At 44.2% G+C, this 27,933-nt stretch overlaps 1 protein-coding gene across 1 annotated transcript in view; it reads left to right on the top strand.

The window, feature by feature from the left end:
- The window catches only part of LOC117415496 (ryanodine receptor 1-like), a gene marked incomplete in the record, with an annotated part of 96,898 nt that overhangs the window by 59,244 nt on the left and 9,721 nt on the right, over positions 1-27,933 (top strand). The window contains 24 exon segments of the mRNA XM_059026618.1: positions 234-404; positions 904-963; positions 1,067-1,201; positions 1,845-1,957; positions 3,775-3,871; positions 5,132-5,238; positions 5,480-5,531; positions 5,738-5,800; positions 6,053-6,152; positions 6,641-6,720; positions 6,969-7,045; positions 7,699-7,772; positions 9,983-10,000; positions 14,460-14,540; positions 14,861-14,949; positions 15,466-15,594; positions 16,207-16,311; positions 17,841-17,870; positions 22,844-22,873; positions 24,280-24,361; positions 24,786-26,101; positions 26,688-26,755; positions 27,075-27,246; positions 27,659-27,745. Coding sequence (XP_058882601.1) covers positions 234-404; positions 904-963; positions 1,067-1,201; positions 1,845-1,957; positions 3,775-3,871; positions 5,132-5,238; positions 5,480-5,531; positions 5,738-5,800; positions 6,053-6,152; positions 6,641-6,720; positions 6,969-7,045; positions 7,699-7,772; positions 9,983-10,000; positions 14,460-14,540; positions 14,861-14,949; positions 15,466-15,594; positions 16,207-16,311; positions 17,841-17,870; positions 22,844-22,873; positions 24,280-24,361; positions 24,786-26,101; positions 26,688-26,755; positions 27,075-27,246; positions 27,659-27,745 — 3,336 coding nt within the window.

Below are 27,933 nucleotides of genomic sequence, written 5' to 3'. Positions count from 1 at the left end.
TACATAATTTAAAAGTGAAACTGCCCCCCCTCCCCACTCCTCTTGGTATCTCCTAACCCCCTTGTCTTCACCCCCCTCTCCCCACTCCTCTTGGTATCTCCTCACCACCTTGTCCAACCCCCCTCTCCCCACTCCTCTTGGTATCTTCTGACCCCCTTGTCCCACCTCTCTCCCCACTCCTCTTGGTATCTCCTCACCCCCTTGTCTCCACCCCTTCCCCTCTTCCGTTGCAGTCTGGAGGCTCTGACCAGGAGCGTACCAAGAAGCAGCGGCGTGGGGACCGCTATTCTGTGCAGACGTCCCTCATCGTGGCCTCGCTCAAGAAGATGTTGCCCATCGGACTGAACATGTGCTCTCCAGCCGACCAGGAGCTCATCAACCTGGCCAAGCTGCGCTACTCGCTGGTCAGTGTGTCTACCTGTCCAGAGCTGGGACCAGGAAAGGGAATAGGACTCCCATTGCACAGCAGCTTCACACATTCCAGGTTTTACTTCGAACCATGTGTCTTATTAGACTCATCATAAAACCAGGCTATGCAATAGGAGTCTTATTTCCTTTCCTGTTATTGTTATTATTATTATTATTATTATTATTATTATTATTATTATTACATGTAAAGGTACCTCCCACGCTCCAGTGTCTTTTTACTAGGATGGGATTAAGACTTCTATTGCATAGCAGTTTCCCCTATTCCAGTTTTACTAGCCACAGTATAAAGGTAACAAGCTCAGGTGTGTCATATTAAACTCATGGGAAAATCAGGCTGTGCAATAGGAACCTTATTTCCTTCCCTGTTGTTATTATTGTAATTATTATTAGTATTATTGTCTTTTAATCCAAGTCCTATACTCACAGACATGTGATTATTATTATGTCCTCTTTCCCTTTATTTCTGTCCGACAGAAAGACACTGACGAGGAGGTGAGGGAGTTCCTGACCAATAACATGCACCTGCAGGGCAAGGTGAGCAGCCAGAGACTAAACCTCAAACTTCAAACTCTGTGAAAACTTTAAAGAGACACTAACCCCCTCCCCCTCGCTCTTTCTCTCTCCATCCGCTCCCCAGGTTGAGAACTCCTCCATTCGCTGGCAGATGGCTCTTTATAAGGAGCTGTCTGGGAAGGCAGAGGACTCTGAGGATCCTCAGAAAGTGGTGAAGAGAGTCCAGGAGGTGTCCGCAGTGCTCTATCACATTGAGGTGGTGAGTCGCCTGCAGCAGCAGCAGCAGCTGCTACTACTGTTATTACTACTGTCCCTGTAAAGATTGTATAAGCAATTCTATTCAAATGATCTATTTACCTTACTTAATCCATGTTCTTAATAATACTTGACAACAGTGACTTCAATCAAACAGATTTATTAAGCCTACATTATTTAAAGATTAGCATTGAAAGATTATTAGTAATACAGAACTACACAGGTATTGCAATGATACCTCTAGACACGGCAGAGCGTCTATACTACTGCTGTCCTTGCTGTTGTAATTAACGTGATTGTTCAAACAGAAAACTATATACTGTACCCAGCCATACACACATATACTGTACCTGACCAATCAACATCCATTACACTATGAAAAAGCGGTTGGATCACAAGTCTTACAAATAATATATTTTTTAAAAATGCCTGTCTTTTAGTTAACATTGTATCTTGTGCCCCACTCCTCATCCCCCTTTTCCTAGACAGTGTGATCCATTCCTGCTTTCACTACAAGTTTAATAAGACACACCAGAGCTTGTTACCTCTACACACTGTGGCTACTCAGCCTCGTAGCAAAACCTGGAATGGGCTGTCAGTTAGTTAACGCTGTGTCCCCTCCCCCTCCCCACACCCCTGTTCCCTAGACGGAGCACCCCTTCAAGTCGAAGAAGGCAGACTGGCACAAGCTGCTGTCCAAGCAGCGGCGCCGCGCAGTGGTGGCGTGCTTCAGAATGACCCCGCTCTACAACCTGCCCAGGTACCCCGTCTCATTCACTGCCTCTGCATCCCCATGAGAAAGCACAGCACAGAGGAGAGGAGATCATCAACCAGCCCCTTCTCAAAGTGTAGTGAAGCACAGAGAAGAGAATGAACCAGCCCCTTCTCAAAGTGTAGTGAAGCACAGAGAGGGGAGTGAACCAGCCCCTTCTCAAAGTGTAGTGAAGCACAGAGAAGAGAATGAACCAGCCCCTTCTCAAAGTGTAGTGAAGCACAGAGAGGGGAGTGAACCAGCCCCTTCTCAAAGTGTAGTGAAGCACAGAGAGGGGAGTGAACCAGCCCCTTCTCAAAGTGTAGTGAAGCACAGAGAAGATAATGAACCAGCCCCTTCTCAAAGTGTAGTGAAGCACAGAGAAGATAATGAACCAGCCCCTTCTCAAAGTGTAGTGAAGCACAGAGAAGATAATGAACCAGCCCCTTCTCAAAGTGTAGTGAAGCACAGAGAGGGGAGTGAACCAGCCCCTTCTCAAAGTGTAGAGCACAGAGAGGAGAGTGAACCAGCCCCTTCTCAAAGTGTAGTGAAGCACAGAGAGGGGAGTGAACCAGCCCCTTCTCAAAGTGTAGAGCACAGAGAGGAGAGTGAACCAGCCCCTTCTCAAAGTGTAGAGCACAGAGAGGAGAGTGAACCAGCCCCTTCTCAAAGTTTACTGCTTTGATTAAACCCATTGTAAAGTGCAGTCAGTGCATTGTAAATCTCCTTCATTCATACACTGTATAATTTTATCATTACATTTCTTTTTTAAAACTTTTGTCAGGACACAACAGGAGGTAAGGATGAGAAACACAGAGACTCATGTCCTTCTCAAACATCCCAGCTCACTGCAGCACCCACTGGAGTGTGCATCGAGATTAGCATTGAGAACTGACTTTGCATTATGGGATTCCTTGCAGGGTTGGGGGTCAATTCCTTTTTTTCAATTCCAATTCCATTTCCAATTTTCAAATCAATTCCCAGTTCCAATTCCTTTTCCAGTACGACATAGACTTTATTGAGCAATACATATCAACTTGTCAAACGCATGTACAACTTGTCAGCAACATCTAACAATACAAATGTATTGTTGTTGGCAGGGATGTTAATAAGACTCCCGTTGCACAGCAGTTTGACCCATTCCTGGTTTCACTCCAAGTTTAAAATCTGACCCACCTGAGCTTGTTGCCTATACACACTGTGGCTTATCAAGCTCGTATTAAAACCTGGAATGGACAACACTGCTGTGCAATAGGAGTCTTTATTTCCAGCCCTGGTAATCTCTTTAAATGTTCCGAAGACGGTGAGCTGCCCACCCACTGTTCTGCTCCCTCTTGTAGAGCCAAGTGTAGCTATTTCTACCTGGACTGTTACCGACTGAACTGGCTGACAAAGTCCTTTGAGGAGACAAATTTCGAGCCCTTAGTTCATGTCCTGACGGGGCCAATCGCTGCTTAACCCCGCTGGCGACATCATTCTGTGTACAATTAGTGCATCCTGATTGGTCAGCCCCATCCATTGCCCCGCCTCCTTACCCCACCTCCTCATTCTACTTTTCTAAGAATCCAGGAATGACTGCAGCCTTCAGTCTCCTGACCAATCAGAGAGAGTGAAATTGTACAAAGCCATTCTTTATTTATTTGATCTTTTTGCAGTACTTCCTCTCACTAACAGGAAATAATAACTGCTAGCTCTGGACTGTAACCCAGCCTCTCTACATTTTAACTGGTCTTAACTGGTTTTGAGCCTCTCCCTCCTCCCACCTCCCTGCTCCCCCCTCCCCCCCTCGTCTCACCTTCCCCCCTGTTCCCCCTCACCCTCCCCAGGCACAGAGCTTCTAACATGTTCTTCGACGGCTTCAAGCGCTCTTGGATTGGGACGGAGGGCTACTCGTTTGAGGACAGAATGATCAACGACCTGGCAGTAAGTTCCCGACCTAGACGACAGACTAAATCACTTTAGGGTCAGCGCTAGTCCCTGCAGCACCCAGTCCTGGGGCTGAGCTAACACTGGAAAATGAGCTTTCAAACCGCTTTTAAAACACAGAAGAAACACAGTGCAGAACTTAATCGCGATACATTAATACTCAGTGGCGATTAAAGAGTACAAGTATCATCACACCCCTATTTAACATGAAAGGCTCCTGATCGTTTCAGTCGGTTTTTTTTTTGTTTTTTTGAGGGGAGTTGTGAAACGCAGGAATGGGCACAGCAGCAAGGCTTGTCTGAGTTAAAAGACATGATCTCAGAACTTTGTCAAGTTGGGTCTTAAAGGATCCCAGCGATTTCAGCATCAGCAACGTGGCTTGTTAGCCCTTGGTAACCCATTCTGTACCCTCCCCACTCTCTGCCAAGGTAGAGAGAACTCCGTTAGTTTGTCGTAGAAGTTTCTGAGACAAGCAATGCCTAACAAAGATGTTTGAGATTCAGGGGAGCAGTAAAGTCTGCCTGCCATGGTCCACTGTTTTGAAATGTTTGTCATTGAATTCATTAAGTTTCGTTTGATGTATTTCTAAATTCAGCACTGTTGAGCGGGTGATACTTTGAAAAGACACGATGGGTTAATGTCCCCTGTCCTCTGGAGAGAGTGGTCTCAACTGTCCCAAACCCTGTTTTCACTCCCCCCACCCACTTAGTTTAGACCCTGGACTCCTCACCTCCCTGTACTAAATAACTGTAGTCTGCAAACACAGCCGTACTAATCATAGACCACTGTGCACATGTGAAATTGGAGAGTTTCATCTTTTATTAATGTTTTCTGATTTAGAGTGGTTTGATACAAGGAGGGACTGGGAGGGAGGGAAGCAGTGTGGCTGTAGTGGTTAGAGCTGAGGAGGGACTGGGAGGGAGGGAAGCAGTGTGGCTCTAGTGGAGCTGAGGAGGGACTGGGAGGGAGGGAAGCAGTGTGGCTCTAGTGGAGCCGAGGAGGGACTGGGAGGGAGGGAAGCAGTGTGGCACTAGTGGAGCTGAGGAGGGACTGGGAGGGAGGGAGGCAGTGTGGCTCTAGTGGAGCTGAGGAGGGACTGGGAGGGAGGGAGGCAGTGTGGCTCTAGTGGAGCTGAGGAGGGACTGGGAGGGAGGGAAGCAGTGTGGCTCTAGTGGTTAGAGCTGAGGAGGGACTGGGAGGGAGGGGTCGTGTCACAGGTAGACAGGTCTAAGTGTTTTTGTTTTTTGTGATGGACAGAAATCTGGTGAGGAAGAGGAAGAGGAAGAGGAACCCACTGAGAAGAAGCCTGACCCCCTTCATCAGCTCATCCTGCACTTCAGCAGGACTGCACTGACGGAGAAGAGGTGAGTGGGGAGAGGGAGAGGGGGAGGGGGAGGGGGGGAAACGAAACGAAACGAAACGAGAGAGTGGAGCAGAGGTAGAGGAAATGAAGAGTAGGGTAAGGGAGGAGGGGAAAAGGGGGTTAATTGGGTAAATATGAGGGGGTGTGTATATATATATATATATATATATATATATATATATATATATTTTGTGAGCTGTGACACCACTAAGCTATGACATCACTGATCTCGCTCTTTGCAGCAAACTGGATGAAGATTATTTATACATGGCATACTCTGACATCATGGCTAAGGTGAGTATGTATGTATGTGTGTATAAGTATTGATTCATGTTATTCCTACTTTTATACCGTTAAAATGATTTCTTGTCCACTTTGAAAAACTTTGAACATTTTTTGCAGAATGCCTTTTTGAAGCCAGGCTGCTACAGCTGTGAGTTTTTCCTGTCCCTTTACAGAAATGTATTTAATTAAAAACAAAATGTGTGTGTCATTTTCAGAGCTGCCACAGCGGGGAGGATGAAGGGGAAGGGGGAGAGGAAGAGGAGGAGATGTCCTTTGAGGTGAGTAAGGGAGTAGAGGGGTGGGGAGTGGAAGGGTTGAGGGGGGTGCAAGTGAAAGCATAGTAAAGCATATTTAAAAAAAAAACATGGCAAACCAGGGTAAACTATGGTAACATGAATTTATCGTTGTGAATGTTTAGAAGGGGATAGGGGATAGAGCATAGTTGTTTTTTGCAAGCTCAGAAGCTAGTTCCTTGGCTGTTGTAATTATTTCTTTCCCTCCCCCCCCCCCCCCCCCCCCCCTCTCTGCAGGAGAAGGAGATGGAGAAGCAGCGGCTCCTGTACCAGCAGGCCAGGCTGCACAATCGTGGCGCTGCTGAGATGGTCCTGCAGATGATCAGTGCCTGTAAAGGTAGGGCTGCTGCTGGTCACCCTGATACTGGACAGGTGTTGTAAAGCACAGTGAGAGCATTGTAAAGCACAGAGAGGTCTGGTAAAGCATAGGGAAGCATTGTAAAGCACAGAGAGGTCTGGTAAAGCATAGGGAAGCATTGTAAAGCACAGAGAGGTCTGGTACAGCATAGGGAAGCTTTGTAAAGCACAGAGAGGTCTGGTAAAGCATAGGGAAGCATTGTAAAGCACATAGAGGTGTGGTAAAGCATAGGGAAGCATTGTAAAGCACAGAGAGGTCTGGTAAAGCATAGGGAAGCATTGTAAAGCACAGAGAGTCAGACTATGGTAAACTATGGTAAATGCATAGTAAAACCATTGGTCCACTACACAAATACAGAGGTCATATTACTTTGGGTGACCGTGTCTTGCATGCATCTGCTGTTTTGGAAAACAATGCATCGATGGTAAAAACAATGCAAGTCTCGCTTTATGCTTGTCCACTCTCAGGTGAGACGGGCTCCATGGTGTCCTCCACCCTGAAACTGGGAATCTCCATCCTCAACGGGGGCAACTGTGAGGTGCAGCAGGTGAGCCAGTCTGGGACAGCACTGCCTTTACCACTGGAACCATCTACAGGGGCAATGCAGACAGACAGACATAAGCACTGACAATGGAAATGCAGACAGACAGACAGACAGACAGACAGACAGTGGCACATTGAATATGTGGCATTCATACATTCAGCATAATTGTGGTACCCTCTCTCTCTCTCTCTCTCTCTCTCTCTCTCTCTCTCTCTCTCTCTGCCACCCCTCTCTCTCTCTCTCTTTCTCAGAAAATGCTTGATTACCTGAAGGAGAAGAAGGAGGTGGGGTTTTTCCAGAGTACCCAGGCTCTGATGCAAACCTGCAGGTGAGCTTCTCAGAGCAATCAGAGCAACCTCACCCTTATATAGCGCCTTTCAACATCAGTCCCTCCCACACCGCTCAACACATTAGAGAACCCTAACCCTAACCCTAACCGCTTCTTATACCTCCTATTATGTTTTGGTCTGTTTCACCCAACACAGGTTTCTATTGACCTTAAATAAAAAATAAATGAAAAAATGTTTTACTACTATAATATTTTATGACTTTTCATAGGATGGGGTCACAAACTTAGAAACAGAAAATAAGAACTTTAACAATATTGTTTTTTATTTTTAGAACTGATCTTATATTAGATTTGTATTATTATTATGATGATGATTGATGATGATGATGATGATGATGATGACGATGATGATGATGATGATGATGATGATGATGATGTCTGGAAATGGCTGCTCCTGTCTGTAAACAAGGTTTATACAAATCTCTACAAGGCAGAGGTCAGAAAAGGCTCATTTTCTCTGGAAGTAACAGCATCTCTTTGATAAAATGAGCAGCATCTCTTTGAGGTTCAAAATGAGCAGTTGGTGACCTTTCTCCTCCAAAGGCTGGCAGCTCGCTGACCAGTTTTGTGTAGTTCTGGGGAGCTGTAATCTATGGAGCAGCTGCAGAAACCGTGTTCCTGTGTGTTTGCAGCGTGCTGGACCTGAATGCCTTCGAGAGACAGAACAAAGCAGAGGGGCTGGGCATGGTGACTGAGGAGGGGACTGGTAAGTGAGCAAACCACAGAGCAACCTGGAACGCTACTGGATTCCATCAGAGGCATTAACCCCCCCCCACCCGAGCAAAGAAACCAGCATATTCATTCAAATACTAAATACAGAATGAAATAGCTAACCAGCATATTCATTCAAATACAAAATACAGATTCAAATAGCTATCTAGCATATTCAATCAAATAGAAAATACAGAATTAATACCGTTTTGTTTTTTTTTTTGTATACGATAGTTGGTATTTAAAAAATAATATATAAATATATAAATGTCTATATATTTATTTTTAATACCTTATGTCAAGCAGGTATTTAAAAACATTTCAAATCTTTTTTTTTTTTTTTTGATCATTTTTGTAACTTGAAGCAGTGTTGTTTTTAACCTTTTCAACTTAAAATCAAAAGCAGGTATTTAATTCAAGAAAATGTAAATAAGTTAAGTGATTTTTTTCTCTAATTTCCCACATTAATTTGTCTCATTAACACAGCAGTGCATTCCACCGACTTTCTCAATACATCAGGTTTAAAAAAAAAAAAAATTGTAGAGATGATACAGGGAGAGTATGTAGGTAGAGTATATCAGCTAATAAGTTTCCCCTAGTAAAACCCTAGCCAAGTGTAATAAAGCACAGTGAAAGCATGATAAAGCACAGAGAGGTGTGGTAAAGCATAGGGAAGCATTGTAAAGCACGGAGAGGTCTGGTAAAGCATAGGGAAGCATTGTAAAGCACAGAGAGGTCTGGTAAAGCATAGGGAAGCATTGTAAAGCACAGAGAGGTCTGGTAAAGCATAGGGAAGCATTGTAAAGCACAGAGGTCTGGTAAAGCATAGGGATGCATTGTAAAGCACAGAGAGGTCTGGTAAAGCACAGGGAAGCATTGTAAAGCACAGAGAGGTATGGTAAAGCATAGGGAAGCATTGTAAAGCACAGAGAGGTCTGGTAAAGCACAGGGAAGCATTGTAAAGCACAGAGAGGTCTGGTACAGCATAGGGAAGCATTGTAAAGCACAGAGATGTGTGGTAAAGCACAGGGAAGCATTGTAAAGCACAGAGAGGTCTGGTACAGCATAGGGAAGCATTGTAAAGCACAGAGATGTGTGGTAAAGCATAGGGAAGCATTGTAAAGCACAGAGAGGTATGGTAAAGCATAGGGAAGCATTGTAAAGCACAGAGAGGTCTGGTAAAGCACAGGGAAGCATTGTAAAGCACAGAGAGGTCTGGTACAGCATAGGGAAGCATTGTAAAGCACAGAGAGGTATGGTAAAGCATAGGGAAGCATTGTAAAGCACAGAGAGGTATGGTAAAGCATAGGGAAGCATTGTAAAGCACAGAGAGGTCTGGTAAAGCACAGGGAAGCATTGTAAAGCACAGAGAGGTCTGGTACAGCATAGGGAAGCATTGTAAAGCACAGAGAGGTCTGGTAAAGCATAGGGATGCATTGTAAAGCACAGAGAGGTCTGGTAAAGCATAGGGAAGCATTGTAAAGCACAGAGAGGTATGGTAAAGCATAGGGAAGCATTGTAAAGCACAGAGAGGTCTGGTAAAGCACAGGGAAGCATTGTAAAGCACAGAGAGGTCTGGTACAGCATAGGGAAGCATTGTAAAGCACAGAGAGGTCTGGTAAAGCACAGGGAAGCATTGTAAAGCACAGAGAGGGATGGTAAAGCATAGGGAAGCATTGTAAAGCACAGAGAGGGATGGTAAAGCATATTTAAAAACATGGTAAACTATATTAAATGCCTAGTATAATCATTGGAAATGCATGGCAAAATTACTGTGCAGATTTACTTGGGGGGTAAATAGCTACACTAAATTATAAAATGAAAAAAAAAAAATCTAAGTTTAGATTGAAGAATCCTAAAATTCCTTAGTCCAGGATTCCGGAATATCCTTCTTTCTTGAGGAACGTCGGTGTAATGCCCTGCAACAAGTATCATCCCTTTGTATCCTTGCCAGTGAAAACAATGTGATGTTTTATTTCCTATAATATAATAATGCTATCAGCAGTAAAAATTAATTCAATTTAATTTTTATCTGAGTTTGCTTTGACACGATTGTGTTTACTGTTATTGCATTCTCCCACGAGTCGCATCCTGGTGCTGTTTTGTTTTGATACTCCTTTTTCTCTCCTCCTCTCCCTCCCTCCCCTTCTGTCCATCTCCCTCCTCCTCCTCTCCTCCTCGTCTCCCTCCCTTCCTGCTTCACAGTTATGCAGAGTGAAAGTGGTAATCACTCTCTTTGTTAGCTTGTGGCAATATCTTCCTTTTGTGGTGTTTGAGAATAAAAAAACAAAATCACACACAGATCTGCTGTAGCTGTCAAGCTCACAGGCTGATTTCCGTATTCTTTCGAATTTAAGACCCCCTGAGATTTGAGCCACAGCCCAAATTTCCCACCTTCAATTTGAGGAAAAAATAAAACATCAAATAAAGATGCATTTACAAAGATACAACCTCAATTACGCATGCAAGAGCCATTTATACAGAGGAATACTCCATGTTCTGCAGTGAAATGCTACGAACGCATCTGTCAGGCGTAGAGGGACAGCGTGTTGTATAATGCTAAATCTCCCAGACCGTGACCCCCGCTTCTTTGAAAATGTCTGGCTGTATGTCGTGCATGATTCGAAGTCGGGCAGTGACGGTTTTGTTAGTCTCGGCAGTCAGTCATGTTGCTGTTTTTTTTTTTTTTTTGCACACATCACTATACTAGGACTTTCAGACCCAGTGCATTTTTGAGAAGAAAAAAAATGGTTTTAAAAGGGTGTCTTACATGCAAAGGAATACGGTATTTTTATTTTTATTTTTTACAAACAATTTCTTGAACATCTTGCTACAGGTTTAAAATGTATCTCCCCAAAATCTCCTTTCCCAAATTGGCCCCCTTGACCCTTCTCGTTTTTTTCCCTCATCCTCCTCCCACAAATAGTGTGAATTTCCGCGAGGCGCTGCTGTCTCACCGGCCGCTCTTGTTACTCAGCCTGAGGGATTCACAGATCTGTGCTGCATGCTTGTGCCGCTTCACTCTCCTGCTGTGGCTCTTGTGCATTGTTTGAGATCGTACCACAGAGTAAAGCCTGGACTGCAGATTTTGGGTTAGGCATTAGTTTCGTTTTTTTTTTCGCAAGCCGTACCCTTATAAAAAGTGTCCTATAGTGAAAGCACAGCAAAGTGTAATAAAGCACAGTGAAAACATGGTACAGGATAGGGAAGCATTGTAAAGCACAGAGAGGTCTGCTAAAGCATAGGGAAGCATTGTAAAGCACAGAGAGGTCTGGTAAAGTATAGGAAAGCATTGTAAAGCACAGATAGGTCTGGTAAAGCATAGGGAAGCATTGTAAAGTACAGAGAGGTGTGGTAAAGCATAAGCAAGCATTATAAAGCACAGAGAGGTGTGGTAAAGCATATGGAAGCATTGTAAAGCACAGAGAGGTGTGGTAAAGCATATGCAAGCATTGTAAAGCACAGAGAGGTATGGTAAAGCATAGGCAAGCATTGTAAAGCACAGAGAGGTCTGGTAAAGCACAAGGAAGCATTGTAAAGCACATAGAGGTCTGGTAAAGCATAGGCAAGCATTGTAAAGCACAGAGAGGTGTGGTGTGTGTGTATGTATGTATATATATATATATATATATATATATATATATATATATATATATATATATATATATATATATATACACACATATAAATAGCACAGTGTAAACGTAAAGGAGTTTGAAAATGTGCAAACACAAACCAGACCCAACTGTGATTGTAGTAAACTTGAATCATGTCCGACACTGTACGAGATGCAGAGCTAACGCCCCCCTTCTCAGCACCCTGAGAATGAGCTCTAGTCTAGAGCACTCCATTCTCAGCTCTCCAGCACTATTACCATGGATATGAATCATTAGTTTAACAACTCATTCTTCATTCTTCTAACCCTACCCTGACCTCCTACCGCCACCCTCTCCTCACTCACTGCACACCGTGACTGCTGGACACTAACGCACACAAACACCCTCTTTGCTCTTTCGTTCTCGTCTTTTTTAAATTTTAGATTTTTTTAAACTGCTGGGTTTTATTCCTGTGAACAGCAGGCAAAGGTTTACCAGCAGTCGCTGGCTCCTGTGAGGGGGGATGTACTCGGTATTCAATTTGAGTTATGGCACCACTCATTTATCCTAGACCCCACCCCACCCCACCCCCCTATCGAAGTTGGTTTCAGGTAGTTGGCTGAACTCGGAAATCCAGATATGAAACCAACCTTCTCTTTTGGGGGGGGGGGGGGACTGAACCTGTGAAACCAACCTCCTCTTTTGTTAGTGGAGAATTAACTATCTTGTTCATTTGTTCTAGGTAAACTATTGCTGTTTTGCTGTGCTTTGTTCAGCCTGACAGATGGATTAAAAAACTGCTCTGCAATAACTAGAGAGTGAGCTCTATGTTTCAGAATAGAAGGCTTCACCTTGTCTTGTTTTGTATAGACATGTTTCCATCTACCATTGGGACTGAGTCGAAAGCAGGCTGAACCTAGACTGGTTCATTTGCATCAGCAGCAGAGCTGAGATCAATCTGGGCTTTGTCTGTTCATCTGTCTGTCTATTCGTCTGTCTGTCTGTCTGTCTCTGTCAGTCCCAGTTAGGATCATGGGATGTCAGAACTAAGAATGAACTAATTTTGCTTCATAAAGTCGAATGAAACCTGCTGAATAATGCTACGTTAACATATTGAATTACATACTGCTTTGTAGTTTTCCCATCTACTTCACGAAAAACTGACAAAAATTGAAAAATGTGACGTTTCGAAATCTAACGTGAAATACTGCACTGCTGTTACGGATTCCGGTAGACTTTTTGCGACATCATTTTGTAGTTTCTTTGATTACATGATTTTAAATAGAATATCTAAATTATGTTTATATGTTTTTTTTTTAATTGTTTCAATCCTAAAATTCTAGGTGGTGCAAAACTTTTGGCCATAGCTGCACAGAAAAAAAAAACATGCAGGGTGAACATGAATCAATCAATCAATCAATTTTTATTTTATATAGCGCCTTTCATAGTGGACCACCATCACAAAGCGCTTTACAAGATGCAGTAACAACAAGACAATCCATAAATGCTGAATGCTGTGAATATATTATAGTGAGAGGGAAAGCTGGAGGATGCTGAAATAATACAGATTACACAACAAAGTGATTCATACAGCACAAGAGATCTTCGACTTCTGTGCCATGTGTCTGCAGATTGGATTTTAAACTGGAAACTGGAAAAAGAACATTTAAAAAGATTTCTAGTCAAAACGTTTGTTGTTGAATTTATAACGTTTTTTTTTTTTTGGGGGGGGGGGGGGTCGCCCCTGGGAACTCCCGTCCACAGTTGGCATCCTTAGGGCACATCCTGCACTCTGGGCAGAGTGCCTTTACTGGATGTGCCACTCGGGAGCCCCTTATAAAGTTTCTTTTAGTGTTTGTTTATTTATGTATTTATTTATTTATTTATTAGCAGATGCCCTTATTTAGGGCGACTTACAATTGTTACAAGATATCACATTATTTTTACATACGTTTATATATTGAAGACATTGAGAAAGACTTCTAGTGGAAACGTCAGTCATTGAGAAAGACTTCTAGTGGAAACGTCGGTCATTGAGAGAGACTTCTAGTGGAAACGTCAGTCATTGAGAGAGACTTCTAGTGGAAACGTCGGTCATTGAGAGAGACTTCTAGTGGAAACGTCGGTCATTGAGAGAGACTTCTAGTGGAAACGTCGGTCATTGAGAGAGACTTCTAGTGGAAACGTCGGTCATTGAGAGAGACTTCTAGTGGAAACGTCGGTCATTGAGAGAGACTTCTAGTGGAAACGTCAGTCATTGAGAAAGACTTCTAGTGGAAACGTCAGTCATTGAGAAAGACTTCTAGTGGAAACGTCAGTCATTGAGAAAGAGTGTTTACCAGTTCTGGATGATCCTGGGAGAGAGTGTTTACCAGTTCTGGATGATCCTGGGAGGGAGTGTTGTACAGTTCTGGATGATCCTGGGAGGGAGTGTTGTACACTTCAGGATGATCCTGGGAGGGAGTGTTGTACAGTTCTGGATGATCCTGGGAGGGAGTGTTGTACAGTTCTGGATGATCCTGGGAGGGAGTGTTGTACAGTTCTGGATGATCCTGGGAGGGAGTGTTTGACAGTTCTGGATGATCCTGGGAGGGAGTGTTGTACAGTTCTGGATGATCCTGGGAGGGAGTGTTGTACAGTTCTGGATGATCCTGGGAGGGAGTGTTGTACAGTTCTGGATGATCCTGGGAGAGAGTGTTGTTCAGTTCTGGATGATCCTGGGAGGGAGTGTTGTTCAGTTCTGGATGATCCTGGGAGGGAGTGTTGTACAGTTCTGGATGATCCTGGGAGGGAGTGTTTAACAGTTCTGGATGATCCTGGGAGGGAGCTGTGTGGACTGTGTGGCTTGTGCAGCAGTGTGTGTGTGTGTTGGCTCAGGAGCTTGCAGCGGTATTGCAGACAAGCAGTGCACGCATGTTCTGGGTGGCGCTGCGGGAGCTGTCTCTGTCTCTCACTAACACTAACACCGAGGGGCAACGGGGAGAGGAGAGAAGCTGGTTTTGTGCTCTCCTCCTCCCTTGGGCCCTCACCCCCTGAATCTCTCCCTTCTGCCCCGTGTATAACACACACCCTCCCTCTCTGTGCAGGTGAGAAGGTGATGGCAGACGATGAATTCACTTGCGACCTCTTCAGATTGCTGCAGCTGCTCTGTGAGGGACACAACAACGGTGAGGCTCTCCTGAGATTATATATAGATATATAGATATATATATATATATCATTTCAATGTACTGCAATGATTATTTCAGACAAACACAGGTAAATTAATAAACAACGTCACTGACTCGGGAGTTCCATTAATAATAATAATAACACGCCATGCAGAAATGCCGTTATTCCACAAGTATGCTGCAGTTAACCGCGCATTAGAATTATATAGGGAGTAAGAGTTAGTTAATGGTGAATCAAAACAAGTTCCTTTTGCAAGATACAGCCCTTAAGCCTTGGAATTCCTTTATGAATGAGATGTTCATTTTTCTCCCTTCAGATTTCCAGAACTACCTGAGGACTCAGACAGGTAACACCACCACGATCAACATCATCATCTGCACTGTGGATTACCTGCTCCGACTCCAGGTACAGGAAGCCTGGTTTAACACCAACACAAAACAGACACGTCTTCACTGTGCAAAACCTGCCCTGGTTTACATAGATAGATAGATAGATAGAAAGAAAGGAAGGAGGCTGTGTGGTCCAGTGGTTTAAGAAAAGGGCTTGTAACCAGGAGGTCCCCGGTTCAAATCCCACCTCAGCCACTGACTCATTGTGTGACCCTGAGCAAGTCACTGAACATCCTTGTGCTCCGTCTTTCGGGTGAGACCTAGTTGTAAGTGACTCTGCAGCTGATGCATAGTTTACACACCCTAGTCTCTGTAAGTCGCCTTGGATAAAGGCATCTGCTAAATAAACAAATAATAATATACAGCTATGGTCAAAAGTGTGTGTATATATATATATATATATGGGTTTAAAAGATCAGGTTGAATTGTGAATGTTAAGGAAGCTTTACATTTGAATATGCTTCCATTCAACTTATTTAATGTTTATATCAGTATATACTGTATACGTTCTCCCTTCTCCTCCCCCACCCAGGAGTCCATCAGTGATTTCTACTGGTACTACTCTGGGAAGGACCTGATTGACGAGCAGGGCAAGCGAAACTTCTCCAAAGCAATGACCGTTGCCAAGCAGGTCTTCAACAGCCTGACTGAGTACATCCAGGTGAGGCTGATGAGTCAACCAATCCATCAGTCAATTAATCACTCCATTGGTTAGTCAATGCATCGATCAATCAATCAGTTGGTCGGTCAGTCAGTCAATCCACCGATCAGTAAGTCATTGATTGACTGACTTATTGATCGACTGATTAATTGGTCAATCAATTGATCAATTCCTTTATTTAAACAGATTAAAAAAAAAAAACATTAAGAGCAACAATGGTGACCCAGCAAAACAACGTAGAATTAAATTAGCACCAATCATAAAATAATAAAAACAGCAGAGATGCGACAGCATAATACAATACATACATTAAAACACGTCACCAAAAGCAGGCCAATAAAACTGCACAGTCCAGCCCGTTCCAGTATCGGCCTGCAGCAAATCCACTTTATGACTGAACAAGTTAACAGAGACTAGATCAATCCATTTCAACGTTGCTGTTTTAGTGTCTGAAGTTCATGACATACTGCAGGGTTACCCCTGTGCATTCCTGTGCCCTGCCCTGCCCTGAGCCCTCTCTCTCTCTCTCTCTCTCTCTCTCTCTCTCTCTCTCTCTCTCTCTCTCTCTCTCTCTCTCTCTCTCTCTCTCTCTCTCTCCCCCCCTACCTCCAGGGCCCCTGCACTGGTAACCAGCAGTCTCTGGCTCACAGCAGGCTGTGGGATGCAGTGGTTGGCTTTCTACACGTCTTCGCTCACATGATGATGAAGCTCGCCCAGGTAAGCTGCTTACACACCACCATCCACCCTGACAGTGCTTCAGACAGCCAGGGATACAGACTGACTGATAATGAGGATGATCATGATGAAAATGGCAATGCTAATAATAATAATGATGATGATAATGACAATTAGATGAATTATAATGGTAATGGTAGTAATCATAATAATAATATACAATAATAATGCTCATAATGAACACGATAAGTATGTTTTATAGTTAGTATGAATACATACCCTTGTCGTTTTGTGTAATTTTAGTTTTTTAACAAAATGGTCCATCGTTTAAAGGCAGTGTGATCTTGTTATGAAGCATACATGTAGCCCACCCTGGCTATCAGATGTATTGGATGCGCATCACGTCACTGCGTATCGGGACATGAGTCTGTAGTTACACCCCTTCCTAAAGCATGGTGACAGCCAGAGCTGGGCTTGTTGCTGCAGATCACAGCTCAGTGGATCACTTGCTTTACACTCCCTAGCAAGTCAGTGGCATTTTTCGCTGATCACTAACCTGGACTGACTCTGTAAATGGTTTCCAATCTCTGGCAAGCTGCATTACAGACCAATACAGTCCACAGTACAGACTAGACTAGCATATACTGACTTGTATTGTGAGAGATGCAGTCAGGCATATAGACCTACAGCTGTGGCCAAATGTTATGCATTGCCTAGAATTTTAGGATTGAGACTTTAATGTAATCAAAGACATTGTAAAATTAAATCGCAAAAGTGTGCCATAATAGTGTTTCGTATTAGATTTCGAAATTTTAAAATGGTCAGTTTTTCGTTAAGTATGTGGGCAAAGCATAAAGCAGTATGTAGTTCAGTATGTTAACGTAACATTATTGAGCAGGTTTTAGTCCACTTTATTTTAAATTCAAAGTTAATTCTATATAGAGGGGGATGCATCACTTTTGGCCAGAGCTGTTTAGAATGGAATAACGTGAATTAAAAACAGTTTTTGCTGCTGTTGTTTTTGGTTTCTTTTAATGTATTGTTTTTACTGACAGTATTTGAATTTTTTGTTCTAATGTTTTCTGTTTTAACTCACTCTGTTACACGTCATGTTAACCTGCTCTCTGCAGCATTTTTGTATTTTTATTTATAAGAACGAACGTCTCTCTCCCTGTCACAGAAGCATGAAGTGCAGTGGTTATGATCAAGAGGGCAAAAGGAATGGAAAAAAACTAGTAGGTTAGCAATATGAAAAAAAAAAAACAAAGCAATGTGACACAGAACTCTCTGACAGCTGAAATATTTTGTTTGAACAAGACATCCAGACAGCAGAGCATTTAAACAGAGCTTGTGGAATTCACAACATTCCCTGACTGAGCAGTAACCTGCGCCCTAGTGTGCTTTGACAGAGACAGAGACAGAGACAGAGACACCTGTTGTGAACTCCACCGGTGCTGCAGATGTAACAGAATTACAGAATGTAGGGGGGGCAGGGGGAGGGAGAGAGACGCAAATACAAAAATGGTGTTAAAAATGTTTCTAAATAACATTTTTATTCTGATGTGTAACAGATGCACCTTCCAGCCGGATCCCGGAATGGCGTAAGACCCTTTCTGTCATCTCACGCATAGTCTCACGCAATGCAGCGCTGGGGGGTTATATTGGGAGGGGTGGGGGGCAGGGGGGAGTGTCTTTGTTTTCATTTTTTAAATTTCAGCCAAGCCGTTTTGGAGGAGATCGCAGTAGGAAGGAGGGCTCTGAATTCAGACTCGCAGTGTAGAGAGTGAGGGGGGGGCAGGGGGGAGCGCTCTGAATTCAGACTCGCAGTGTAGAGAGTGAGGGGGGGGCAGGGGGGAGCGCTCTGAATTCAGACTCACAGTGTAGAGAGTGAGGGGGGGGCAGGGGGGAGCGCTCTGAATTCAGACTCACAGTGTAGAGAGTGAGGGGGGGCAGGGGGGAGCGCTCTGAATTCAGACTCACAGTGTAGAGAGTGAGGGGGGGGCAGGGGGGAGCGCTCTGAATTCAGACTCGCAGTGTAGAGAGTGAGGGGGGGCAGGGGGGAGCGCTCTGAATTCAGACTCACAGTGTAGAGAGTGAGGGGGGGGGCAGGGGGGAGCGCTCTGAATTTAGACTCACAGTGTAGAGAGTTGGGGGGGGCAGGGGGAGCGCTCTGAATTCAGACTCACAGTGTAGAGAGTGAGGGGGGGGCAGGGGGGAGCGCTCTGAATTCAGACTCGCAGTGTAGAGAGTGAGGGGGGGGCAGGGGGGAGCGCTCTGAATTCAGACTCACAGTGTAGAGAGTGAGGGGGGGGCAGGGGGGAGCGCTCTGAATTCAGACTCGCAGTGTAGAGAGTGAGGGGGGGGCAGGGGGGAGCGCTCTGAATTCAGACTCGCAGTGTAGAGAGTGGGGGGGGCAGGGGGGAGCGCTCTGAATTCAGACTCACAGTGTAGAGAGTGAGGGGGGGGCAGGGGGGAGCGCTCTGAATTCAGACTCGCAGTGTAGAGAGTGGGGGGGGGCAGGGGGGAGCGCTCTGAATTCAGACTCACAGTGTAGAGAGTGAGGGGGGGCAGGGGGGAGCGCTCTGAATTCAGACTCACAGTGTAGAGAGTGAGGGGGGGGCAGGGGGGAGCGCTCTGAATTCAGACTCACAGTGTAGAGAGTGAGGGGGGGGCAGGGGGGAGCGCTCTGAATTCAGACTCGCAGTGTAGAGAGTGAGGGGGGGCAGGGGGGAGCGCTCTGAATTCAGACTCACAGTGTAGAGAGTGAGGGGGGGCAGGGGGGAGCGCTCTGAATTCAGACTCACAGTGTAGAGAGTGAGGGGGGGGCAGGGGGGAGCGCTCTGAATTCAGACTCACAGTGTAGAGAGTGAGGGGGGCAGGGGGGAGCGCTCTGAATTCAGACTCACAGTGTAGAGAGTGAGGGGGGGGCAGGGGGGAGCGCTCTGAATTCAGACTCACAGTGTAGAGAGTGAGGGGGGGGCAGGGGGGAGCGCTCTGAATTCAGACGGCTTGGTTGCAATGGTATTATTTACTGTCTGAGCAGAGACAGACAGAGGCTCGCTTTATTCCATTCATTTTGATTTTCTCGAAGCTTTTTTATTTGTTGTGGCTTTATTTCATCCTTTAACCCCTTCAGTGCCTCTGCTTCAAACAATCGCAATAGTATTGATAATAATACAGGACAGTTATTTATAAAACCAAATGCTATATAAATACATATACAGCTGTGGCCAAACATTTTGCATCACCTAGAATTTTAGGATTGAGACATAATTAAATATATATATATATATATATATATATATATATATATATATATATATATATATATATATATATATGAACATAATTTAGATCTTTATTTAACATCATGTAATCAAAGAAACTACGAAACTGTATCGCAAAACTCTACCAGAAGCCATGGTAGCAGTACAGCATTTCATTTTAGATTTAGAAATGACACATTACATTTTTGTCAGTTTTTTCGCGAAGTATACGGAAAACTACAAAGCAGTGTGTGATTCAATATGTTAACGTGACATTATTCAACGATGACGCAAAGTGTGTTCATTCAATAGGGTGATACAAAGCCTTTAGCCCTAGCTGTACTGTATATACTCACTGTAACAGTGGTGCCCAAAAGGGTTGACAACGAATCAGTCGACTAATCATTAGCAGCTGAATAGAAAAATCGAAAAAGCAAAGAAACTGCAGTGGTTCTTATTTTTTTGCCACATGCGTAGAATAATATTAATAAATAAATAAGCGAAACGTCTTCATCGTCAGCACTGACACCCACTGGAGCACATCTTATCCTTGTATTATTAGGTGTGGCTGCCTTCCAGCTTTTATTAGTGCTTCTGAATGACTTGGCAAAGCATGATGTGTCCTACAGTCTAGTGTTGGATGGTAATTGACGCCGCAGAGTTATCAGGACAGCCGCGATGCACTTGAACCGGCTCCCTTTTAATGTTCCCTCCTGTAGTAGAGGCGAAACGCCTGAATTCAATAGCTTTTCCGAAGCCCAGTTAAAGCTGTAACTATATTCATGTGTGTTTGATTCCTTCCCGTCACGTTTAAACCCCAGGCTTATCATTCTGGACAAAAAAAGCCAAACTCTCATCCTGTAGACCCTCCAGAATCTCTTTTCAGCACACAATGTATATTCAAATTAGGCTAAACAAATGATCTGCAATGTCACTGTAACCAGTTACTGCTCCGACCCTAGAACAAGCGTTTGCACACGTGTGTGTGTGTGGGGGTGGGGGGGGGGCAGGGCTGTTTGTCAATCTTATACCAACAGATTAGGTTGAATCTGCCCAATATTCTGTCAGTTTGACATCTCCTGACCTATGCAACCTTGTCTATTCCTCTCGATTGGATTCAGAACAGGAGATGGCCCAATGGAACACAAGAATAAGAATATGTGATGTGTTTTTTATAATTATTATTATTATTATTATTATTATTATTATTATTATTATTATTATTATTATTAATCATTTATTTTCTATCCCCCCCTCCTGAAAAAATAATTTGCATGTGTTGCTTTTCTCTACAAAATAATATGGGATAGCGTCAAGACCTGCGGGCACCACTGCACTGCCTATTTCTAATATAGATATATAGATGTACAGAGACAGAGGGGACTGACAGGGTAAACGCTTGACTTTGCCTCTGATTGCCAGTGTTTGCTTTTCTGCAGAAACATGCACTGTATAACACTGTCGCAGCAAGGTCATTTTTTGTTCATTTTTTTCATTTTGTTCATTTATTTATTTATTTTTTTAACACTCCCCCCTGCACCCCTGACCTAACCTGCCATCCACACACAGTGCCCGCTGTCTGCCTGGTTGGAAACTACAGGGAAACTACATATATATATACACATACACACACACCCTAATTCAATTTGTAATAGTTGAATTGTCAGTTCCATATTAAAAATCCAGGTTAGACTTTAAAATAATGGCCGCAAATTCTTACGATTTCCAACATATGGCTATTTACTGTATATATATATATATATATATATATATATATATATATATATATATATATATATATCTTCAGGACTGGAAAAAAAAAATTGTTAGAAAAGAACAACAGCAAAAAACCTATTTCTTTATTTTGCAAGCCTGTGAAACTCTATTGAAACTCATATGAATTTGCATCCATATGCAAGAAACCGCAGTGGGGATCTTCGTTTGACAGCCCTGTGTTAATATAAAGTAATAATATAATAATATTAATATAGTATACTGTAAATCCCCTTATATTCACAGCCTCTTACACAACAGATTAGTCATAACAGAAAAAATGCTGTGTTGCGCTGTGCAGAACACTGTGCAATCAATATATTGAAATGAGAGTTCATCCATAACTGTAGAGCAGTCATTGCTATTATACATTAACAGTTGTATACAGTTATTTGACAAAAGATTTACCACAGTAAAAGCATAGCAAAGTGTAATACAGCACAGTGGAAGCATAGGGAAGCATTGTAAAGCACAGAGAGGTCTGGTAAAGCATAGGGAAGCATTGTAAAGCACAGAGAGGTGTGGTAAAGCATAGGGAAGCATTGTAAAGCACAGAGAGGTCTGGTAAAGCATAGGGAAGCATTGTAAAGCACAGAGAGGTCTGGTAAAGCATAGGGTAGCATTGTAAAGCACAAGAAAGCATTGTAAAGCACAGAGAGGTCTGGTAAAGCATAGGGAAGCATTGTAAAGCACAGAGAGGTCTGGTAAAGCATATTAATAAACAAACCATGGTAAACTAACCCTTATAAAAGTGTCCCATAGTAAAAGCACAGCAAAGTTTAATAAAGCACAGTGAAAGCATGGTAAAGCACAGAGGTAAACTATGGTAAATGCATGTTAATCAATTATTTAAATCAGTTCTTTTTGTACAGGTAGCTTGCATTAGATTATATTATTTATATAAACAAGGTAATTGAGAAAGACTTGTAGTCTAAAGTGAGTAAAAAAAGTTGCTTTTAGTGTTACAATCGATGAAATGGACAAAGCCAGTTTCACCAAGTTTATAAGTAAATAAAAGTGGGTTTGCATGTACTGTACACACACACACACACACACACACACACACACTGAGACACACACACACTGACACACACACACACACACACTGAGACACACACACACTGACACACACACACACACACACTGAGACACACACACACTGACACACACACGCACACACACTGAGACACACTGACACACACACACACACTGACACACTGACACACTGACACACACACACACACACACACACACACTGACACACACACACTGACACACACTGACACACACACACACGCACACACACTGAGACACACTGACACACACACACACACACACACACTGAGACACACACACACACACACTGAGACACACACTGACACACACACACACACACTGAGACACACACTGACACACTGACACACACACACACACACACACACACACACTGACACACACACACACACACACACACACACAGGCACTTGTTTTGTCTCTTTTTTTTACCCTGTATTTGTTATTGGAATGCCCACAAGGACCACTTTTGGACTAGAACTCACAGTGAGGTAAGACCAGAGAGAGAGTGAGTGAGAGAGAGTGAGTGAGAGAGTGAGAGTGTGATTGAGAGAGAGAGAGAGAGAGAGAGAGAGAGAGGTCTGAAGAGTGCCGAATCTTAAACTCTGTATTAACGTTAAAGCATACGTACAACACCACTCACTAATAACATTCATTAGTAACATTAATGCACACGATAACATGTCATTAATAAATGTGGTCATGACAGGTTTGGGCTGGATTCTCGAAGGCAGTGTGATCAGCACAGAGGAGGGGGGGCGAGAGAGAGAGAGGGAGAGGGGGTGAAGCAAAGCTGCCCACGTTCACAAAGCTTTGAATCGATTTTAAAGACTTTAATTCACCAAAAAAGAAACAGACAATGCTCTGGATTCTCAAAAACATTTACTCCAATTTGTCATTAGCATGATTTTTTTTTTTTTTTTCAGACAGTCATAAAATCTCACCCAGTAAAGCTACCAACCCAGAAATGAATAACTCAAATGTTTAATTAAGGGGCATTGAGTCTGTCTAAAATGGTTTATTGTTATTTGTTTTAGAAATGCAAGCGATGGTTTGGAGTAAATTTCTTTGTGAATTTTGCCCTTAGAGTACAGTAGTTCTGACAATCTGTCTCCTCGTTAAATTGGTTACAATGCAGAACCTGCCCAACCCCAACCTATCCCCCCTTACAGCCTCATGAGGGGTCGTCAATGGAGTTCATTCATCACCTCACTCCTACCCCAAAAACATTTCATAGTTGTACCATCATTATTATTTATCTGAAAATGTACGACCCTGTTCAAATCAACACATAATCAGAATCTGAAGCATTGAATGAATGTACGTTCCCTGTTTAAATCAATACTTTGTAATCTGAAGCATTGAATGAACATAAAAATAAAATCCAGAAAAAGCACAGTTGGCTACACAGGTCTCCAGATGTGGAGTTTTGAAAGAAACACATGTTACGGCACAAGTGTGGTTTCATTTTAAATCATGGTAGTTACCAGATATACCGGGCTGTATTTTCAAAGAGTTTCCTTCCTTCTTTATTAACTCCCTTTGTTAATGTGACAAAATGAAAAATGAAAAACACACTGAGAGAGTTTAAGAGTACTTGAAACATATCACTAGGCTGTTTGGTTCCAGTTTTTAATTAATAGGACTTAATTAAAGACGCTTGGAAAATCTAGTCTGTCGTGTTTTAAAATGAAAGTGCCTGTTTTTTTCTCAATAATGCACATGAGAAAGTGGATCGGAGATTTCCTTTAACCTGATTGGTCAACACGAGGTCTCCAATCTCTGGTAAAGGGCCTCGAGTATCATCTTATGCGATGAATAATCAGAGAAAACGATCAGTGTTTTTTTTACCAGTGTCTGCTGTGCTCCCTCACTGTCTCCCTTGTTTCTGTTGCAGGACTCCAGCCAGATCGGTTTATTGAAGGAGCTGCTGGACCTGCAGAAGGACATGGTGGTCATGCTGCTCTCCCTGCTGGAAGGTACACAGCGATACCAAACAAAAACATGACAGATTAATAAAAAACATTCCAATTTACTGAACGAGATCCTGGGCACAGCCAGCATTTACAGGATGCGCAACCCTGGTCACATTTCAAAAATAAATATTTATGAGTGATTTTTCAAAATTTTAAAAGTGTTCCATATATAGAAAGCCACGTTGGTCCATATTAGAGCTCAATATGGGAATTTTAACCCTATACAAGGAATTGAGCGCTTCCTGTTCAAATGGTTTCTTCTGAGAGTGAGAGTGATCACAGATTTATAAACCCTGTTTCATGCTCCTCACTGGAAAAATGAGAAAGTTAGCATAATGTAAATTTGTGGGAGGATACATATGTCCCTTGTACATTAAAAGGTTCAAAGTAGGTCCATCCTTTGATCGTTTGCTCACCCCCCCCACAGGTAACGTCGTGAACGGGACCATCGCCCGTCAGATGGTGGACATGCTGGTGGAGTCCTCCAGCAACGTGGAGATGATCCTCAAGTTCTTCGACATGTTCCTGAAGCTGAAGGACATCGTGGCTTCCGACGCCTTCATGGACTACGTGACCGACATGCGGGGGCTGATCTCCAAGAAGGACTTCCAGAAAGCCATGGACAGCCAGAAGCAGTACACCCCCTCGGAGATCCAGTTCCTGCTCTCCTGCTCCGAGGCCGACGAGAACGAGATGATCAACTACGAGGAGTTTGCCAACCGCTTCCAGGAGCCCGCCAAGGACATCGGCTTCAACATCGCCGTGCTGCTCACCAACCTCTCGGAGCACGTCCCCCACGACACGCGGCTCCAGGGGTTCCTGGAGCAGGCAGAGAGCATCCTGGGGTACTTCCAGCCTTTCCTGGGGCGCATCGAGGTGATGGGTCCCAGCAAGAGGATCGAGCGCATCTACTTCGAGATCAGCGAGACCAACCGCGCCCAGTGGGAGATGCCGCAGGTGAAGGAGTCCAAGCGGCAGTTCATCTTCGATGTGGTGAACGAGGGCGGCGAGTCCGAGAAGATGGAGATGTTCGTGAACTTCTGCGAGGACACCATCTTTGAGATGCAGATTGCCTCGCAGATCTCGGAGTGCGAGGAGGAGGAAGGGAAGGAGGAGAGCGACGAGGAGGAGGGAAAAGGAGGAGGAGGAGGAGGAGGAGGAGGAGAGGAAGGAGGAGGGGAAGGGGAAGGAGGAGGCGATGCCGCCGAGCCCGGGTCTGCTTTCTCGGAGTTCGTCAACGGATTTCTGGAGTTCCTGGGCATGTTCACGTTCCGGAACCTGCGCAGGCAGTTCCGCAGGCTCAAGAGGATGACCCTGAAGGAGATGGTGGTGGGGCTGTGGTCCTTCTTCTGGGCTCTGCTGATGGGCATCCTGCACTTCGCCTACAGCTTCTGCAAGGGCTTCTTCCTGCTGATCTGGACCACCCTCTTCGGGGGAGGGCTGGTCGAGGGGGCCAAGAACATCACCGTGACGGAGATCCTGGCCAGCATGCCTGACCCGACCCAGGATGAGGTCCACGGGGACCTGCCCAGCGAGGGGGGGAGCAAGGAGGAGCAGGAGGCTGCAGGGACGGCGGATTCGCTGGACCCCTCGAAGGGGGAGGAGACCGCAGACGACTCAGCTGACATGCACGGGGCAGAGAGGAAGGAGCTGGGACCCCCCGGGGGGCTGGGGGATATCGGGGAGACCACCACCGTCGAGCCCCCCACCCCCGAAGGATCCCCGATAGCCAAGAGGAAAGTGGTGAGAGCTCTTTGGTTTTTTAGCGTGTTTTTTTTTTTTTTTTGTGAACAATTTTTGTATTTTATAAACAGAATCTGTAACATAGCAAAGAACAACAAACACATAACAAAACCAAATCACAGCAGAAATAGAAAAGTGGGGAATTGAGCTCTGCAATAAGTTAACCAACATAGGCTATAAAGGTGGAGACAGCCAGCGGCCGACCAGCTAGCCACTGTCCCGAGTCACGGGTTTTGGGGAAAATTTGGATGGATGGGTGGTTGTAATCCCTTACATAAAAGTTGACTATAATAAAAGCATACCAAAGAGAGTTATACTGTAAATGCAAGGAGCAGCCTACCAGGAACATAAGAAAACCATTCGCTTGGAATGGTAAATTAGCCTGATCAACACTGGTGACCCCTAACCTGATTCAGTTAAGAAAAAATCAGGTGACCCCTCACCTGATTTTTTCTTAATTGAATAATCTGTTCATAGTTCCCTGAACTCCCCCCTTCTCAGTTTTTTCTCTCGGGTTGTGTGTGTGTGCATCTGCTCTGAAGCCCACTTTATTCTCTTCTCTTTTCTTTTCTTTTTTTTTTTCAAGCAACCGGAGGATGAGACACAAGAAACCAAAGTGATCGAGGAGCCCCCACCAGAGCCTGAAAAAGCAGAGTGAGGATCTCTATCTCTTCCCCTTCCCCCTCACTCTGTTTCTCCCTCACTCTCTTCTATCGTTCTCTCCTCCGTATCTCTGTCCCGCTCTCTCTCTCTCTCTCTGTTTCTCCCCTCTCTCATGCTCACCTGCTCTCTCCCTCCCTCTCTGTCACACACACTCCCTTTCTCTGCCCTCTCCATCTCTCTGATCCTCTCCCCTCTCTCCTATTTTACACTCTCCTCCTCTCTCGCACACAAACCCCTCTCACACTCCCTCCCTGCTCCCTCTGTCCCCCTCTCCTCCTCTGTTGGTTCTCACTCTCTTTCTCTCTCGCAGTATGGAGAATGGAGAGAAGGCAGCGAAGGAGGGGGGCGAGCAGGCAGAGGAGGGAGGAGAGGCAGAGGAAGAGGCCCACAAGAAGAAGACGAAGAGAGAGAAGAAGCCGGCAGAACCCGAGGGCGAGTTCCAGTTCTGGAGCGAGATGGAGATTCAGAGGATCAAGTTCCTGGTAAGAGCTTCGAAACAGAAATCGCAAATCAATGAGGAAGCGTTAACACCTCAGGCATAGAACAGAAGAATCTGTTTGGTATAATTTGTATAAGAATGTTTGTAAAAACACTTTTTCATGTTTAATAGTAAGTCACGTTTTTATACCGTTAAATATGCCAAAAAAGCACTGGCCTCTATTTTATGAAAGTTTTCCACTGTAAAAACAAAGTCAAGTGAAAGCGTGCTGAAGCACTGATAAACACAGCAAACCAGGGTGTAACCAAGGGAAAAGCATGAGGGGACACAGAAATACAGTGCTACATTTTTATAATTTTATAATTTTATAATTTTCTGTACTGTTGGCTTGAAAGGTGCTTTGGAGCAAAAACAAATCTTTACTTCTTTTTTTTTTCTTTTCTTTGTTTCCCCAGAACTACCTGTCCAGAAATTTCTATAACCTGCGCTTCCTGGCCCTGTTTGTGTCGTTCGCCCTCAACTTCATCCTGCTGTTCTATAAGGTACAGCCACGCTACTGCAGACCAGAGCTCCTTTCAGCAAGAAAACACACACACTCACGCACGCGCACGCACACACACGCACACGCACACGCACGCACGCACGCACGCACGCACACACGCACACTCACACTCACACTCACACACACGCACTCACACACTCACACTCACACACACTCACACACACACAC

Source organism: Acipenser ruthenus, chromosome 7, assembly GCF_902713425.1.
Source record: "Acipenser ruthenus chromosome 7, fAciRut3.2 maternal haplotype, whole genome shotgun sequence".
NCBI lineage: Eukaryota > Metazoa > Chordata > Actinopteri > Acipenseriformes > Acipenseridae > Acipenser > Acipenser ruthenus.
This window is presented reverse-complemented; position numbering and strand designations above follow the sequence as displayed.